This window comes from Macaca fascicularis, chromosome 6 (assembly GCF_037993035.2).
Source record: "Macaca fascicularis isolate 582-1 chromosome 6, T2T-MFA8v1.1".
Classification (NCBI taxonomy): Eukaryota; Metazoa; Chordata; class Mammalia; order Primates; family Cercopithecidae; genus Macaca; species Macaca fascicularis.
The window spans coordinates 83,712,233-83,730,148 of record NC_088380.1 but is presented as its reverse complement, the minus strand read 5'-3'; the positions used below and the strand labels follow the sequence as shown (position 1 = coordinate 83,730,148).

Sequence of the window (17,916 nt, the reverse complement as noted above, 5' to 3'; positions counted from 1 at the left end):
CTATGCAATTCTCCCCCAAAATTTATGACACAAAATCTTTGAACATGTTTTACAAATTAGAGAAAAAGATTATTCCCATAGTTGAAAAGATAGCATGCTTTTTTCTTTTTTTTTGAGGTGGAGTCTTGCTCTGTCGCCCAGGCTGGAGTACAGTGGTGCGATCTTGGCTCACTGCAACCTCCACCTCCCAGGTTCAAGCAATCCTCCTGCCCCAGCCTCCCTGGTAGCTGGGATTACAGGAGCCCACCACCACGCCCAGCTCATTTTTTTTGTATTTTTAGTAGAGACAGGGTTTCACCGTGTTGGCCAGGCTGGTCTCGAACTCCTTGACCTCAGGTGATCCGCTCGCCTCGGCCTCCCAAAGTGCTGGGATTACAGGCATGAGCCGCCGCGCCCAGCCCAATAGCATGTTTTTACATTTATTTTTTGTGGTTATTTTTTTCCAGTCAACAATTTCCTGAGAGATAAGTTTACTGAAATATTAATAATACGGGCCAAATTTTATGAGATTACTAAAAGTGGACACCAAAGGAAAAGAAAACTAAAGGTCAGTTCAGCGAGAAGGTAAAAATGAGAAAAACATAAATGGTTCTAAAGAATGTAACAAAAAGAGACAAACTGGGAAGATGCAATAGCAATAAAGAGCTGAAGAAACACACAGTTGTGAAAAACGAGAAGCAGAAGGGGAGAAGGGTCAAGTTCATGGACTTCAGTGCAGAGTGGCTGGCCCAAGGTCAAACACCAGATCCGCCCCTGTGTTACCTTAGCCTCAGTTTCCCCATCTTTAAAATGAGAAAACATTTTAAAGCATTACCTCCCAGGAGCGTTATAAGAAGCAAATAATATCTATCAAGTGCTTAGCAAAGTGGCTGACAGGTAACCAGCGCTAACATTCAGAAAGCAAAGGGGCCTTGGCAGGAGCACAGGAAACAGAGGGGCGAGGCAGGAAGCTCCTGAAGATGAGGGCTGAACGAGGGACCCACCATCTGGAAAGCCACAGAGGCCACAGAGGTAAGACCTGTGGAGCAAACTGCATGCTGAGGCAGAGGTCGCTGGTGAGAGCGCCTCCCCAGGGACTGATCACAGGTCAGAGACCCTCATACTGTCTTGGAATTTATTGCTTGTCTTCCCAGCAGGAAATGGATGTCACATTCTAAATGAGTCTGTCCAGATCAATGTAGTTCAGTAAATTTTCATGCTCCCCAGGTCTATAAAAGGACCAAGTGGAATGTTTCAACGATTGTCGATCATCTTTGAAGCAATATTTCAGAATTACTTGAGGCGTGAACAATGAAAATGCTCCCCCTTTTACCCTATGAATTATACATGGAGCTGTATCTGCTTTTTAAAAATGAAAACATCTTTCACATTTCTCTCTCTCTGTTTCTCGGGTAAATTAACAAACTTAAAAACTGATTAATTGATCCAAGAAAATCACTTAATTTTAAAGAAAAAGCAAAGTACGTAAGTTAGAAATTTTGTTTTAATGTGCTCCTTCCCCCAAAAGCATTAAAGTTAAAACACCTTTTTTCAGAAACAGGAAATACTTTTACTTTTCAAAGAATTCTAAAATGAAAAGGGAATAAGAATATTCCATAGATATAATCTAATAATAATGGCTGAATTTACAATTCTTATGTGGTAGAACAACATCAGAGACCCGGAGTTTAGCAACTATGTTTACACTTTCACAGTAATAAACTTGAGTAAGTGCGATGCCGGCCAGGCGCGGTGGCTCACGCCTGTAATCCCAGCACTTTGGGAGGCCGAGCAGGGCAGATCACTGGAGGTCAGAGGTAGAAGACCAACCTGGCCAATGGAGCAAAACCCCATGTCTACTAAAAATACAACAATTAGCTGGGCATGGTGATGCGTGCCTGTAATCCCAGGTACTGGGGAGGCTGAGGCATAATAATGGCTTGAACCTGGGAGGCGGAGGTTGCAGTGAGCCGAGATGGTGCCACTGCACTTCAGCCTGGGCGACAGAGTGAGACTCTGTCTGAAAAAAAAAAAAAAGGTATGATACCAAAAAATACCAAAATGAAAGTTTAGGGCTTCATTATAAGAGGCTAAGGAATTGGGTAGAAGAATCACTCCTCTGCCTGATGAAATGTGCCCAAAAAGAGCCGCCACATTTGGGGAGTTAAGCATTAACCAAACTGGACTTCGGAATCTGTGGTCAGATACAGATTTCCACTCAACCTGGCCTTTGGAACGTCCTCAGGAGAACAGCATTATTCACAATAGCCAAAAAGTGGAAGCCACCCAAGTATCCACCAATGGATGAATAGATAATGTAAACGCTGTGTGTACATACAATGGAATATAAGTCAGCCTTAAAGAGGAGGAGAAGTTTCACACGTTACAACATGGTAAGCCTTGAGGATATTACTCTAAGCTAAAGCCGTCACAAAAAGAGAAATACCATATGATTCCACTTAGATGAGGTACTTAGAATAATCAAATTCACAGAAACAGAAAGTAAAATGGTGGCTGCCAGGAGCTAGGGGAAGGGGAGAATATGGAGAGTTAGTGTTTAATGGATATAGAGCTTCTGTTTTGCAAGATGAAGAGTTCTGGAGAGGATGGCAGTGATGGTTGTAACACAATGTGAATGTCCTTAATGCCACTAAACTGTACAATTAAAAATGGGCAAGATGGTAAATTTTAAGTTATGTGTATTTTACCACAATTAAAAAAAAATCCCCAGGTGCCAGCATCCAGGAAGCCTAGATTCATGTTTGTTTATCCACTATCTGTTTCTCTCACCTTTCTCAGCAGCACTCTGCCTTTTCACTGTGGGGCAGACTCTGAAGCCAAACTCCCCTGCCACACACACCCCAACCGGTTGTGTTGTCTTGAAAATAGAACATTTTTCTATTCCTCTCTTTCCTCACCTTTCTTCACCTGTCAAATGGGAATAACAAAACCTACCTCCTTGGGTTGTGGTGAGATTAGATGATTTGATGTGCTTAACGGTTCCCACAATGCCAGCCATTGTGTAAGCATGGAATAAATCGGATGGGCTGCTACTTCTCATTGGAAAACTCACATCCTTTTCTCATTACATCTGCTTAGTTTAGGTAGGGGGTCATCAGATCAACTTTTCAGGTAACAGGTGAGGACTTCCGAGAGGTGTCACAAAATGAACAAAAACTATTTAGCAGCAAGTCAACACCCTGGGCTCCAATTTTGTGAAACAGATGCACAAAGTAACATTTATGGCTCTGAGATCAGTCTCTCCATAAAAGGCTTCGAACCACAGGGACTGCCACTTGTACTTGCTGAGTTAATTGTTAACACTTTGTGACATTTTAACTCTGTGACCTCTAAAGTATATTAAATGTCCTCTCAATGCCCATTAAGTATTGAAAAGCATATCCTCCTAAATGAACAATGGCATATAATGAATCCCTTAAAAGCGAAAGACCAGCTCTGTTAATCAAACTTTCTTAGTTTGCAATCACTGCCCTAGTCTGATCCCTCTTAAAGACATTACAAGAAAACACTTTGTTTTGAGACATTTCTAGAGAAAATCCATTAAGATCAATGATCGAGTTTTTAATTTTATAAAGGGCTGGTGGAGTTTTGGGTTTTTGTGTGTTGTGTGGTGTTGTGTTGTTTCTGTCTTTTAGACATACAGTAGCCTTTTTAGTAGTTACTGAACTAAAACTCTTGATACAGGAATGAAAGTTAATCATCAATTTAAACACAACAGCCATCATTTTTGTTTTTGTTTTTTGGGCTTTTTTTTTCTTTCTTTTTTTTTTTTTTTTTTTTAGAAATGGGGATCTTACTATGTTGCCCAGGCTGGATTTGAACCCCTAGGCTCAAGTGATCCTCCCGCCTCAGCCTCCCGAATGGCTGTAATCTTTGAGGTGATTTTGGAAGACGATAGCATCTTTTAAGGAGGACATCTGAGCACGTTGTACAGTAAGAAAAACTTGGTAATTTCACTGAAACATGGCAGCTTTGAAAAATCTAAATAAGTTTCATTGTCCTGTTTGTTAAAATAGCACATTAAAAAATATTGTGAAGAGCTGGCAGGATGCTTCTGACAGCTGAGTGGGAGGCTCCTGGCTACAGACCATGGTGCTGAGCTGATAGTTCTCTAAGCTCATCTGTTTAGTTTGAAAAAAGGGGAAAAGAACTGAATTGAAAAGGGGAAAACCACTCATAAAGAGAAATCTGTTTGACACATAGAAAAACATTTGACTTCTTTTTCTTCTATACCTGGCTGCTGGTATGAGGCAAACAACTCTCAAGAAGAGAGGGAGAGAAATCCTATTTTTAAATTAAAAAAAAAAAAAAAAAAAGAGGAGACCCTTTGGTTCCATGGCTCCTTCCACCTCCTCAATCTCCAAGCAAGTCATAAAGCTTCAGATGGAAATGCACAGAAATGAGATGCTCGTCTCATGCTCAATTTCAGAGTCTAGCTGTAACATTTTACAACTAATACTTTTGTTTTTCCAGTTACATGTCTTTGCATGCAAAATCTTTTGTATATATCATTACATACAAAACAAACAAGCAAAAACTGTCATATTTCATCTAGGTAATTAATATATTAAAATGCTTACCAGCCACTTGTTTTAACATCTGGTCACTTCTTGCCGAGCTGTCATCATAATGTTCAAAAAGGGAAAACGCAGCAGGCATTTTCTCTAAAGAAGCAGTGCTCTCCATTGCAGAAAGCAACCTATCAGGGCAATAGAGCTCTACATAAGTCAAAAAATTATTAACATACAGAATGAAAGTGAAAAACAGTTGTTCAAAATGAAGCTGGTGTTGGTAGTGGTGGTTTGCATAAGGCAGGGCCTCTCACTCTATCCAAAAAAGGATTTAAAGCTTTAAAGTCTTGAAATATATGTCTAAAATCTATTCTTAGGCAACTGGTAATATTGGAAATTTCATTCCTATATCCTCTAGTTAGAAAAGATTCTATCAAGCAATACAGTCTTAAGTGTTTTACCTATAAAGTTGGTCCTAAAAATTACTTCATTTTAGTGATTATTTTCTTTATTTCCTAAAGAGAAAGGATTTATATCCAAAGCTTTTCATACCCACTGAGGTTTCAAAGGATAAAAATGCTAAGAGCATATCCAGAAACTTATACACTGTAGATGTCTTTGTTCTCAAACCTCAATATTAAGCTTCAAATCATTTTTTCATTCAAAACATGTTTACCTACTATGTCCCAGGCATTGTGCTAGGTACTGGGGAAAGAGCAATGAGAGAGGATAAAGCCTACCATTCATAAAAGACTAAACAAACCACAGTTTATAAATCAACAGCTTTATGGAACTCAACACCCTCATTAGTTGGAATGCCAACTGATGCTAAGTCTGAGTATTTGTATCCAGATGAAATGTGGATTTAAACAAACAGCGACAAAAAGGTTAACTCTGAAGGGGAAAGAGGAAACAGAGAGTTTGCAAAAGAATTTATTTTTAGCATGAGAGGCCTCCAAGTAGATTAGCAGCTCTCCTCTGTTCACCTCTCTCACACAGGACTGGAATTCTCTTCCAGCAACTCAGTCGGTTGCAAGGAACTGCGTCGGCTTCATTTCCATGGACGTCTTGGTTTTCCCAGCAGACCCACTGCACTTGCTGTTGGAACTTTGTTCTCCCAGACACTTGCTCAGCTCCTTCCTTGACTTAATTGAGATCTCTGTTCAAATGTCAGCTCCTCAGAGAGTACGCTACTAATACAGCCTTGCCTGCCCCCTTCATTCTTCGCTAGGCTTTGTTTTACTTCCCCAGACTTATCACAGCCTCTTCGGTTTTTGTCTGTCTGCTTCACCAGAATAGCATTTATAGGCGGGAAAGGACTTTGTTTTGTTCCCTACTGTATTCTAATGCATTACTTGGCACATAGTGGGCATTTAATAAGCATATTTTGAATAAATAAGAGGCCAATAGTTTTGTGTGGGCGAGGATATCAGGATCTCAGGGATGGTGGATTTATGGTCAGCATGAAGGAAAAATATTATAAAACAAAACTGAATATTTAGAGTGACTTCTACACTTACTACTGTCGGAAACAATAAAATTCACTATCATTTGATTTAGGGGAGGTGGTTCCAGAGGGGCTTCAAAGAGGAGGTAACATTTGGGCTGGGTCTTAATGAGTGGGAGTTTCCTAGGCAGAAGAGAGAATAAGTAAGAGCGTTGCAGACAGAAGAAGGGCATGAACCCAGGCATGGAGATGTGGCCAAGTACAGCACGTTCGAGGGCCAGAGGGCACCGTGGGAATTGAGAAACACAGACGGTTAGGGATGAAATAGCAAAGTGCTTTGTGGCTTGACTATGAAGAGCCTTTCATACCCACTGAGAGTTCAATTTTGTCTTTTAAGGCAGGGAGAGCCACAAAATTGTTATAAAAGGGAAATTTAGACGACTGTCTTGGCAAGTGTCTAAGGAAGGATCAGGGCAAGCAGAGGAGACACAGGTCTGAGGTCAGGCGGGAGAACCCCACAGGGTCTAGATGAGGGAAGACAGCACCAGCCTAAATTAAGGCTGTGGAGATGGAGAGGGTGGAAATGATAGGCTCAGAATGAACAAAAATGGTGCCCCATACATGCACCAAGCCCTCTAAAAATACACATCACTGATGTGTATTAATGTAGGACATTTCGTAGCACAAAAGCTGATTGTAGGTACCACGAGCAAAATGTTCGAGTTTTCCCTTATGCACTGACCTATTCCAGTTTAACATCAGCATATGAAAAGGTAAGCAGACACCCTTTTAGAAGCAGGTCTTACAACGGTTGCAACTCCTTTTCATTATCATAACACAAAAGAGCAAAACGGAGAAAAAAATGAATCCCCTCAACAGAACAGCATTTTCTAAGTAAATGTGTTTTTCAAGATATGCAAATGTTGAGTCTAAATATGCTTGACAGCATTCCTTAATTTAAGCATTTTTAGTGTTGAGAAAAATCATTTAATATACAAGCACTGCCTTTAGAGATATAATGTGAAAGGCGGGAGAAAAAGTGGCAAGGTAAAATAAACTACAGCTGACTCTTGAGCAAGACAGGGTTTGGGGCACTGACTCTCTGCACAATTGAAAATCCATGTGTGCCGTCTGCCTCCCCAAAAACTTAACTACTAACAGCCTACTGTTGACTGGAAGCCTTATCAATAAGCCTTACCAATAACCTCAAGAGTTGATTAACACATATTTTGTATATGTATTATATACTATATTCTTAAAATCACATAAACTAGAGAAAAGAGTTCTTCAGAAAATCATAAGAGAAAATACACCTACAGTACTATACTGTATTTATTAATACCTTAAGTTTACATCATCTCTTTACAAGATGAAGCACCTGAAATGGAAGGCAAAGGTGGCCATAGACCTCAATCTACTGAAAAGATCAAACAATTCAACTTCTTCTTGTAATGTCATGACTTTTCTCTGTTTCCTGGGAAGACATCCATGATCACTAGTGCCACTTCCTATGGGTATCATGGTGTTATTCAAGGTTTATGGTATTGCACTGAATATGGTTAAAAAAAATAGACAAGAACCTTAGGAGATCACTTTTTACTGCAATATGCAGTTTACTGGAGAGACTAACTGCTCATGGGGAGATGATTAGCGTGACACAGTGTTTTAAGCAGAGATTCACAACACTTGAGCTCATTACAAGAGCAACAGGAGGTGGTTACAAAGTTATGAAAGTAGTATGGTAGTAGTATAGCTGTAGAAATTATTTGAGTAGTACAGTATTACTACAGTTAATTTTATGCAGTTATGATTTAATACTGTATCTTTATGTTTGTTTACATTTTTTCCCAACTGCATATGGTGCTATGGACGGTGGTGTTCGTGTAAGTAAGTGTTGATGTTTTTAATTTTTATAATAGATTTGTGTATATTTTATGATAGTAAATGATAAATTAGACTAATATTTACATATATTTTATGTACTTGTGACACACCTAACATTTTCTTAATTTTTCAACATTTCTGGGCTATGCAGTTCATCTTTTAGTTTTTTTCAAATTGCCACACATCTCAAAAAAATTTTCCAATATATTTATTGAAAAAGATTCATACATAAGTGGACCTGCACAGTCCAAACTCGTGTTGTTCAAGGGCCAACTGTAGATAAGTAGCACTTCTTATAGAAAGGAACATCAATAACATCAAGACTTTGAGACAGAAGTTTTCTTGAGGACATGGAAACCTTTTTAGTGACGGGGTCCAGCTTCATCAAGTGTGTGCATGTGTACATGCACGTCTGACAGTGCTTTCTTTCATTGTTCACCTTTCTTCACCAAATCCCAGAATTTTGTTGTCTTTTTTCTTTACAGAAAATAATGGTTCGCCCAAGTGTACTCTCCTTTAAGTGACAGGCAGCTTTAGCAAAAAATTAATTCACTGTCAACTGGACAATGAAATAGAAATTAATTAAAATGACACACAGATGAACACATTTAAGCACGAAGCCGAAGAAACAGTATTTACTATTAAGTGGATGTCAATTTATATTTGCAATATTCTGATGGTTAGAAAGGTAAACACATTCTATTGCATTTTTGCAACTTTTCACTCACCAAATTTTCTTACTGAGCAGTAACTTCTGTGAATAGATAAAATATAAGTAAGCAAATATGCATTTACACTGTCCGGTATAGATGGAATGGCACTGTAAATCCATGTACTTTTTGGATAAAAAGAAATGTCAATAATATTTAGAAAAAATATATAATTTTTTAAAAAATAAATGAAACTGGAGGTGGGTGGATCACTTGGCCTGAGGAGTTCAAGATCAGCCTGGGCAACATGAAAAAACCCCATCTGTACTAAAAATACAAAAAATTAGCAGGGCACGGTGGAGTACACCTGTGGTCCCAGCTACTCAGGAGGATGAGGCGGGAGAATTGCTTGAACCTGGGAGGTGGAGGTTGCAGTGAGCCAAGATCATGCCACTGCACTCCAGCCTGGGTGACAGAGCGAGACCCTGGCTCAAAAAAATATGGATGGATGGATAGATAGATAGATAGATAGATAGATAGATAGATAGATAGATAGAAAAGATAGATTGGAAACTCAGAATAAGGCCTGGGTATCAGTTTCCAGACCTGACTGGTGTGTCTTAGACTCGTCTGTGGGAATTGGTAACAAGCAGATGCCTGGTCTCACTCTGGAAATTTTGACGTAGTGGATGTGGGGTGGGACCCAGGGATCTTTGGTTAAACAAATTGCACAGGTGATTTAGGCACAGCCAGTTTGGGGAACCATTGGGACAAAGGATAGATTGTATAAAACAGAACTTTCAACCCTGGCTGTGCATTAGAATCATCTCGGAAGCCTTAAAAATGCTCAGCTATACCCCAGAGCAGTTAAATCAGAATCTCAGAAGATTCAGGCATCAGCAATTTTAAAAGCTCCCTGTGGAATTCTATTCATAACAGAGCCACTGTTATAGAACACTTATTGATTAATGTCAATCCTAGTATACAAATTAGTTTTAAAAACTAACTGGTAATATTCTGTTGAACATAATTTGTTTTAGGTAAATAGGATTCATCTGTGTGATTTCAATTACCTAAAAAAATCATATTTCTAATCTAAATCCTTTTTTTATATTATAATACATTATAGATACAAATTTCTGATTTTATTCTATGCTGTATCACAATTTGAATTGGGATGGAAGTAAACTGAAGACGATATTTACAATTTAGAAATTTACATTTAAAATTACACTGAAAGGAGAAAACATTAGGCTCAAACCAGAAGGAAAGACCTCAGGTCTTGCTATGGGGCAGGAGGAAGAATGTGTCAGATCTGTCGGAGAATTTCAGTATGAGATGCTCCGAAAGATAAACATAAATCTGATGTTACATGTTTTTACAGACAACATGTTTTCTTGTTGAGTGTTTTGCTTTTGGAAAGAATGAAGAATTCTCTTAGATGAAGTGTTAAATACAACAACAAAACAAAACACAATCAAAAGAGGGAGATTCATTTACGTTAGCTGAGCGGAAAGAGAAGAGAAATGCATGACTGTCTTTTGAAGAGAAAATGATAGAACAGTCCATTAAAATTACATAAATCATAAAATTACTCAAGGCAGATATGAATGATTCTTTCAAATACTCATATTTAACCAATGCATCTAAGTATCTGCAAAATGTTCTCTATGCAGTGACAGGAAAGATGGCCTAGATTAGGCTGAAAATGCAGAATATATCTTGAGGAAGCAGTTAAAAATCTACATTATGATAATTGTTATTTAACTAAAGCACATGCAGTTTTCTTTCAAAGCTGTCATTTAGCTTTTAAAAGCACTGTGTCTAAAAGTGAAAACACTGTAGCCCACTAAATATTTTTTAATTGGCAGCTCATTTTCCATAAAGCACCAAAATATTAAAAAGCAAGCATCCAGTCATGCTATTTGCCACTGCATTGTACCATGTTTTATATACCTTTCATTGATTTCCTCAAACGACTTAGGGAGAAAGAGAGAGGAAGGAGGAGGAGGAGGAGAAGAGAGAAAGAGAGAGAGAGAGAGAGAGAGAGAGAGAAGCTAATTAACAACAGAAAGAAAAAACAACCAGGAGCATTAAGATTACCCACTTTTGAAAATCATAACCCCTCAGCTTCCCTGAGGTTGTTTTTCTCCCAGCCTGGGCAGCAAGGACATAAGTGCTCAGAAGGCAGGGTGCGGGGGAGGGGGAGCGGGTGGGATGGGCAGTGTCAGGACAGGAATGGAGGGTGGTTCATTTGTAGTTGGCTCTGTCTCTGCGATCAGCGGGACTGGCAATGAGTTGCTTATGCTCTGCTTCTCTCTATTCATCAACCAGTGGCTTAGCTTCCAGAACAGAATTCTCTAAAGCAGGAAAAATGACTTAAATGTATTCAATGAGGGATAGATATCAAAAATGTAATCAGTATTTATCTGAGTGATATTTTCTGTGTGCTTTTCTATATTTTCGAATTTTAAAAAATGAGTAATATTACTTATATACGTAGGAAAAATGCCATCTGTTTTTTTTTTTATTTACAGTTTGCTCTTCTGGAGAGAAGTAAATTATTCTTATTCTTATTGAACAAAGATAAGGTTCTCAGGGAAAAAAAGCACTTAATTAACGTTATGCTTCACAAGCAGTGCCCAATTTATGAATAAGAAGCTTTGCCTTAATTACACACAAAACAATGTAATGAGTTAAGTTCTCTTTGAGAATGGCCATGTCCACTTCACCCAAATTTGCCTTGTCAAGAGCTGTCCCCAGAGGCAAATCAAAAGGCTAACATTGTCCTATTTTGCTTTGCTGTATCTCCAAACTTTTCAAAAGGGTGGGAGGATGGGGAACTTTGAAAGGGAGATTTCCAGTCATCCTAAGAGCCATGCTTCCCGCTGTGTGACAATTAGGCTTGGAACTGCCTTCAGGGGAAACATCTCCACTATTTCTGCTTAATCCTGGCTTCATGGAGAACCAGCGTCTCACTGAATATTCTAGGGAACTGCAGGGAGCACAGAGGTGTCTCTGCTGGTGCAATTTGAGGAGCACCCAAGGGAATTTCCATGTCTACAAGTTACCTGCTTGAATTAAGAAATCCTGTCCCCAAGAAACCCCTTGTAAAAACACCAACATATTTATTACCTGAGAGGGGTATCCCATTATGTCATCCTTTTGCACACCCAAATGTTACTCCCAGCCCCTTGGCCAGGTCAGAGGGGGAACAGTCCATATGAGTGGTCACTTCAGCCTGGGGAGTGAAGGGGACAGCCGCAGGAGCCAGCTGGCCCTCAGAGGGAAAGCATGGCAGGGACAAGGCTGCTTTCCCTCCCTCTTAGACAGTGACCAATCAATCCAGTGGGACGCAATGGAATGATGATGCTGCAGGCTGTCTCCATGTATCTTTCAGCTGGATCTGGGCATTGAGGCTTTCAGGGTTTGCTGGGCCTTTTCTATAGGCATCAGGCATGCCCAAATAATGCTTAAATGCCAGAATTATATAAATCCCACACAGAGATATAAATAATCTTAAGGAATAATGAAAAATGAAGCTTTAAAAGTAGATGTGCCAGAGTGGGCGCAAGGTGTTTGAGCCCATTTTACTTGGCACTTACAGTCAGGAAGACAGCCTCGTCAAGCTCCTCTGCTTCTCTCACGATGGTCTCCAGGGTGTCCTTGGCAGTGTCCATGCTCTGCAGAAAGTGGACCATCTGCTCATGCAGGAACTCCATCTTCTTCTTCTTCACTTCCTCAAAGCTCTGGGCTTTCTCATCATACTGTGCTAAAACCTTCTTCATCATTTCCTCATTCTGTTCTTCTAGCCTTTTCTCATTTTTACTACAGTTTTCCTGAAAACAAACATGCAAAAAAAGCCCATTTCTGAATGAAACAAGAAATGCATGCTTTTTTTTTTTTTTTTTTTTTTTTTTTGGAAACACCAGCCTTTTAAAGAATTGACCTCTGGCATCCTGATCGGAGAATCAGACATTACATGCACAGTTCAAATTTTTAACCTACCAATCCCTTTCACACAATTAGCTTTGCAATAAAGCAATAGAATTTACTATAACAGTATCATCAAGAAAGTTTTAGTTACCATAATACAAACTATATATATATTTGTATGGAAGTCTTGCCCACCTGTACTCACACATGATGAAACTTGAAAATGGCATCACGGTAAGTGAGGATCCCTGGCCTTCAGGTGGTAGAGAAGCATCACTCCACTAAAATCACAGTGCAAGGCAGAAAGCAGCCCAGATATGGAACGGGGACCACCTCCCCAAATGTTCTCCAGTGAGATGGCAGATTATCCCATAGTGGGAGAAACTTTGTTGCCTGTCCAAACACACCCAGATGCCTGGCTATCCTCACTAGTGTGGCTAGTAAGATGAACCCAAAATTTACTCTCTAAAAAGGACACCTGGGGACGGGGACACAAGAAACAACTAGCACGTACTAGTTGATCTATAACATGAATTAAGCAGACCTCTCACAAGCAAACCAGGACATGGAGTGGCCCCAGGAGTAATGGAACTGTGCAGGAGCCTCTGCAGTGGCCTCAGGCCCTCTGCCAGTCCTGATTGACTGGTGAGGGTGCCTGGGCCATCTCTGTATAAGGATGGAGCATTGCTAGTCCCTCTCTTCCCTGCAGAAGGGACAGGAGCCAGCAGCTAAGGGAGCATGAACTCATCAGAGATAGTCGTGCTATGAGAGGCACTCATTGGCCCTGCGCATGGGACACTGGACAGTGACTCAGAGCATTTCTGCAGAGTTAACCCAATGAGAGGCATGAAAACGAGGAATGTACTCTAAGACTTGGTTTCTTATCTATAAAATTGAAACAATAATAATAACACCTATCTCATATAATTGTGAGGATTTGGTCAGGTAAAGCATGTAAAGCATTTGCCCTATTTAAGTGTCTAATAAACGCATGTCTGTTGTTAAGGGCAAATCTTTTATCCATAGGCAGAAAGGAGTCTCACTGATTATGCACAGAGAGATTTTAAGTATCCTCGCTTTGAATGGAACTGAACCAACAATGGCAAACAACACATATGCACAAAATCCCCAAGTCAGATCCCTTCACCTCAGAATCATTTACTTCTGATACTGTGAACAAGCCGGGTTAAGGTAAAATGGGTGTGTTAACTTACCTCAATGGTATTAAAAAAGGATTCTATCTCACTAACAAAGGCTTCAATTCTCAAGGATTTTTCTTGTAAATTTTCTAGAAATTCTGCTAATTGAACCTGAAGAAAAGAATTAAGATATCCTTAGTATATGACATTTAGGAAAAGAACTTCAACCAGTGAGCTCCAAATTCCTTATAAATTTACTATGTTTGGTAGAGACTTACTATACTATATCCACTAACAAATCAATCCTTAAATTTTCTTTACTGCCTCATCTGACTATAGATAATTCTGTATGATAAACAATGAAGAGGTTTTGAGTGAAAACCTCAAAACAACTACACAAAGACAGTATATCTTCTTAAGTGAACAAAGGACTTTCTTGGTAAATTGATGAGCTCAAAACATACTTGTTTTAATGAACTATGGATTTGAATGCGTTCTCTCTAGTAAGGCCTTGGTTTTTGTATGTTCTGAGAGAGGAGTCGTTTTGCTAAACTGGTCCAATATACCCGAGTAGTTTCTTCACATTTACACCAATGGCCTGAGAAGGTGATCAGAGTGCCACAAGGCCTGAAATCTAGCATACCAACTGATAGAAACTGTCTACTACAGGGACCTAAAAGCGCTAATGACCCTCAAAGGGTTAAAATACTCAAGGGGTAATAGCCAACTAGAAAATGTATGGGGTGATAGGAGAGCATGGTACTCACTTTAGCGATAGTTATAAACCTAGCAACAGTCAATCTTGCTAAATTTAAAAAATAACAAAGCAGAAAAAATAGCAGAGCTTCAGCTGTCTGATTCACTAACACAGACTGATGGAGATACAACATTGATGGAGGGCTCTTCAGGATCTGGTCTCTACTTCCCTCTATGGCCCTTACCTCTTCTCCACAGCCCCCAGGCTCCAGTCACACAAGCTGAATTTTGTCCTTGCACTCTTTCTCATCTGTGCACCTTCATATGGTATTCCCTGGCTCTAGAATGTTGTCCCTGCTCTTGACTGCTAGCAGAACTCTATCTCATTTAAAGCTCACCCAAGCTTCACCTTTTAGACACCTTTGCTCACATTCCCCTTCCTACCCCACCATTTCCTTCCCAAAAGGTTAGTTTCTCAGAACATTATGCTTTCACAACGTTATATTGATTTTGGGAATCTACAAGTCCATCTTCCTTTTTTCTTTTTTCTTTTTTTTTTTTTTCATTCTCAATGATTAGCACAGTTCCTGACACAGAAGAGGAGATAAATTAACAGTGAGAATGCAGGAAGAGAGTGAGTGAATGAAGAAAATAAATAACAGACAAAAGATAAGCACATGATGGGGATGGACTCCGGAGGGGACACAAGGACTTGGGTGATCTGTAACTGCAGCCATCAGCTCCTGGAACAGGCACAAATGCCTGCCCTTAAGATGCTAGAAAATTTTCAAGTTACAATTTTTTTAATTGATTTTTATTTTTAAAAAGTTGCCAACTGGCCAGCTGCAGTGGCTACTGCCTGGAATCTCAGCACTTTGGGAGGCCTAGGTGGGAAGATTGCTGGTAGCCAGGACTTCGAGACCGACTGGGCAACATAGTGAGACCTTGTCTCCACTAAAAATTTTAAAAGTAGCTGGATGTGGTGGCATGTGTTTGTAGTACCAGCTACTCAGGAGGCTGAGGCGAGAGGATTGCTTGAGCCCAGGAGGCTTCAGTGAGCTATGATGATCACGCTGTTGCACTCCAGCCTGGGCAATAGAGTAAGACCCTGGCAAAGAAGAAAAGAAAAAAGGAAGAAGAGGAGGAGCAGGAGGAGGAGGAGGAAAAGGAAGAGGAGGAGGAAGAAGGGGAGGAGGAGGAAGAGGAAGAAGAAGAGGAGGAGGGGAGGGGGAAGAGGAGGGAGGAGGAGGAGGAGGGAGGAGGAGGAATTGCCAACCAACCAACTCTTACTAATCTTCATGGCTGACTTAATGAAATGAAGGCAGCTCCTTGGCTTTAGTCAACTGGGTTCCCACCTTCTCCTTCTCATACTGTTTACAGAAGATCAAGAATTTAAAAAAAAAAAAACTTTAAAAATGATTTTAAGGCAGGAGATGTTGTATCTCTCTACTTACAAAATTTGTTTTAAATTGATCATACTTAGATGATTACTTTTTAATACCTAAAACTCATAGAGCTAAATAAAACATATTAAGAAGGCCAAAAAAAATCAGTCTTCTTTCTGCTGGCAATGCTCAGTAGTTGTGGGTTAAAACAAAGTGTCACCACAGAACGGGGCCCACTTCCACTGGGGCTTATGCATCTGATGTCTGAGATTTCACAAAAGAAGTTGCCCTACTCCCTAATCCCAAACTTTAACAAGTAAAATTTCAACAAAATTCTACCCTGGAGAACTAGAACCAATATCAGGCAAGTTGAGGATTAATTTGGATGTAAAAAAATGCCAAGATTCTAATATGTTATCCTATTGAATCAAAATGAGTGTGATAATTCTTTAACAAGGACCTAATTGAATGATCATACTGAAAATCACTACCATTAGCAAGGTACTGAGCCAAGCAGTATGCGTATACAGTCAAGAACATGAGCTCTGGCATCAGAAAGATCTGGGTACCAGCCCCAGTTCCACCTTCCATGACCTTGGGCAAATCATTAAACCTCTCTGAGACGATTTTATTATCTGCAAGTTGATGACAGTGATAGGGCTGTCAGAAAGATTAAAAGATATCCTGTATATAAAGAACTTAAGACTGGGCATGGTGACTCACACCTGTAATCCCAGCACTTTGGGAGGCCAATGCAGAAGGATTGCTTGAGCCCAGGAGTTCTAGATCAGCCTGGGCAGCATAGGGAGACCCTGTCTTTACAAAAAAATTTTCTTAATTAGCCCAGGGTGGCAGTGCATAACTATACTCCCAACTATTTGGAGGCTGAGGTGGAGGGATTACTTGAGCCTGGGAGGTTGAGGCTGCAGTGAACTGTGATTACGCCGCTGCACTCCAGCCTGGGTGACAGAGCGAGACCCTGTCTCTCAAAACCAAAAACAAAAACAAAAAATAGTGCATGGCACAGAGTAAGTGCTCAATTGTTATTGTTATTTAGTAATTTTAGATAATTCCAGCTGCCCTATGGAGAATGGATTAAAGAGGTAAGAATGGTGAGACCAGTAAGAGGGCTATCGAAAGGTAGAGGAGAGTCTCAAAGACTACATTCCAACAGCATCTTGGGGAAGTGGAGTATTTATACTCACTTAAAGGAGGACATGTGTTGGGACTAACTTATCTAGAACATTGGGGTCCTACAGACATAGCCAGAAAGAATGCAAAAAAATTTCTGCTTCTAACATGAATTTTATAAATTAAAAGGAAATACAAAGAAAGTAAAAATTTAAACTGTCTTAATGTATTATTTATATATAACTTGCAATGAAATGTCTCAATGTAATGTAAACGTGTCTTTTTAAAGGATGATATTGTAGATAATAGGAAGGAAACTGTGTTTTTTGCAGTTTTTGCTCAAAGGTAATTTCTAAAATTTCAAATTATTTGGCATTTTTGGTAATGTTAAGGGCTATTGCCACAAAGTACCAAGCTCCTCAAGGGCAGTGACCCTGTGTTGTCTATCGTGCTAGCCCCTAGGCCTGGAAAAATGTGTGGCACACAGTGTACACAGCTGTCTTCAGTATCTGCAGAGGACTGGTTTCAGGATGTCAGCAGATACCAAAATACACAGATGCTCAAGTCTCTGATAGAAAATGGCATAGTATTTTCATATAACTGGCGTACATCGTCTCCTATACTTTAAATCATCTGTAGATTACTTATAATGCGTGATACAGTATAAATGCTACATAAATAGTTATACTGTACTGCTTTTTATTCGTGTTATTTTTATTGCTCTATTATTTTTATTTATTTTTATTTTATTTTTGAGACAGAGTCTCACTCTGTCACCCAGAGTGGAGTGCAGTGGTGCGATCTCAGCTCACTGTAGCCTTGACCTCCCAGGCTCAACTGATCCTCCCACCTCAGCCCCTCAGGTAACTTAAACTACAGGTGTGCGCCACCACGCCCAGCTAATTTTTGTATTTTTAGTAGAGACAAGGTCTCCCTATGTTGCCCAGGCTGGTCTCAAACTTCTGGGCTCAAGCAATCCTCCTACCTTGGTCTCTCAAAGTGCTGAGATGATAGGTGTGAGCCACCACACCCGGCCCCCTCTTACTGTTTTGTGCTTTTTTTTTTTTTCCTGGATATGTTTGATCTGCGGTTGGTTGATTCTAAGCACGCAGAACTCAAGGATAAGGAGGGTGGGCT

The 17,916-nt window shown here is 39.8% G+C and overlaps 1 protein-coding gene across 3 annotated transcripts in view; it reads right to left on the bottom strand.

Annotated features, from left to right (window-relative positions):
* Positions 1-17,916, bottom strand: part of CMYA5 (cardiomyopathy associated 5) — a 104,341-nt gene that overhangs the window by 35,935 nt on the left and 50,490 nt on the right. For 2 of the 3 annotated variants that reach the window (XM_065546405.2, XM_015451634.4), the window contains 4 exons: positions 13,643-13,738; positions 12,098-12,331; positions 10,449-10,471; positions 4,581-4,699 (listed from right to left, as the gene is read on the bottom strand). In XM_065546405.2, coding sequence (XP_065402477.1) covers positions 4,581-4,699; positions 10,449-10,471; positions 12,098-12,331; positions 13,643-13,738 — 472 coding nt within the window. The remainder of the gene's footprint in view (positions 1-4,580; positions 4,700-10,448; positions 10,472-12,097; positions 12,332-13,642; positions 13,739-17,916) is intronic. The other variant, XR_012413761.1, reaches the window with a different exon arrangement.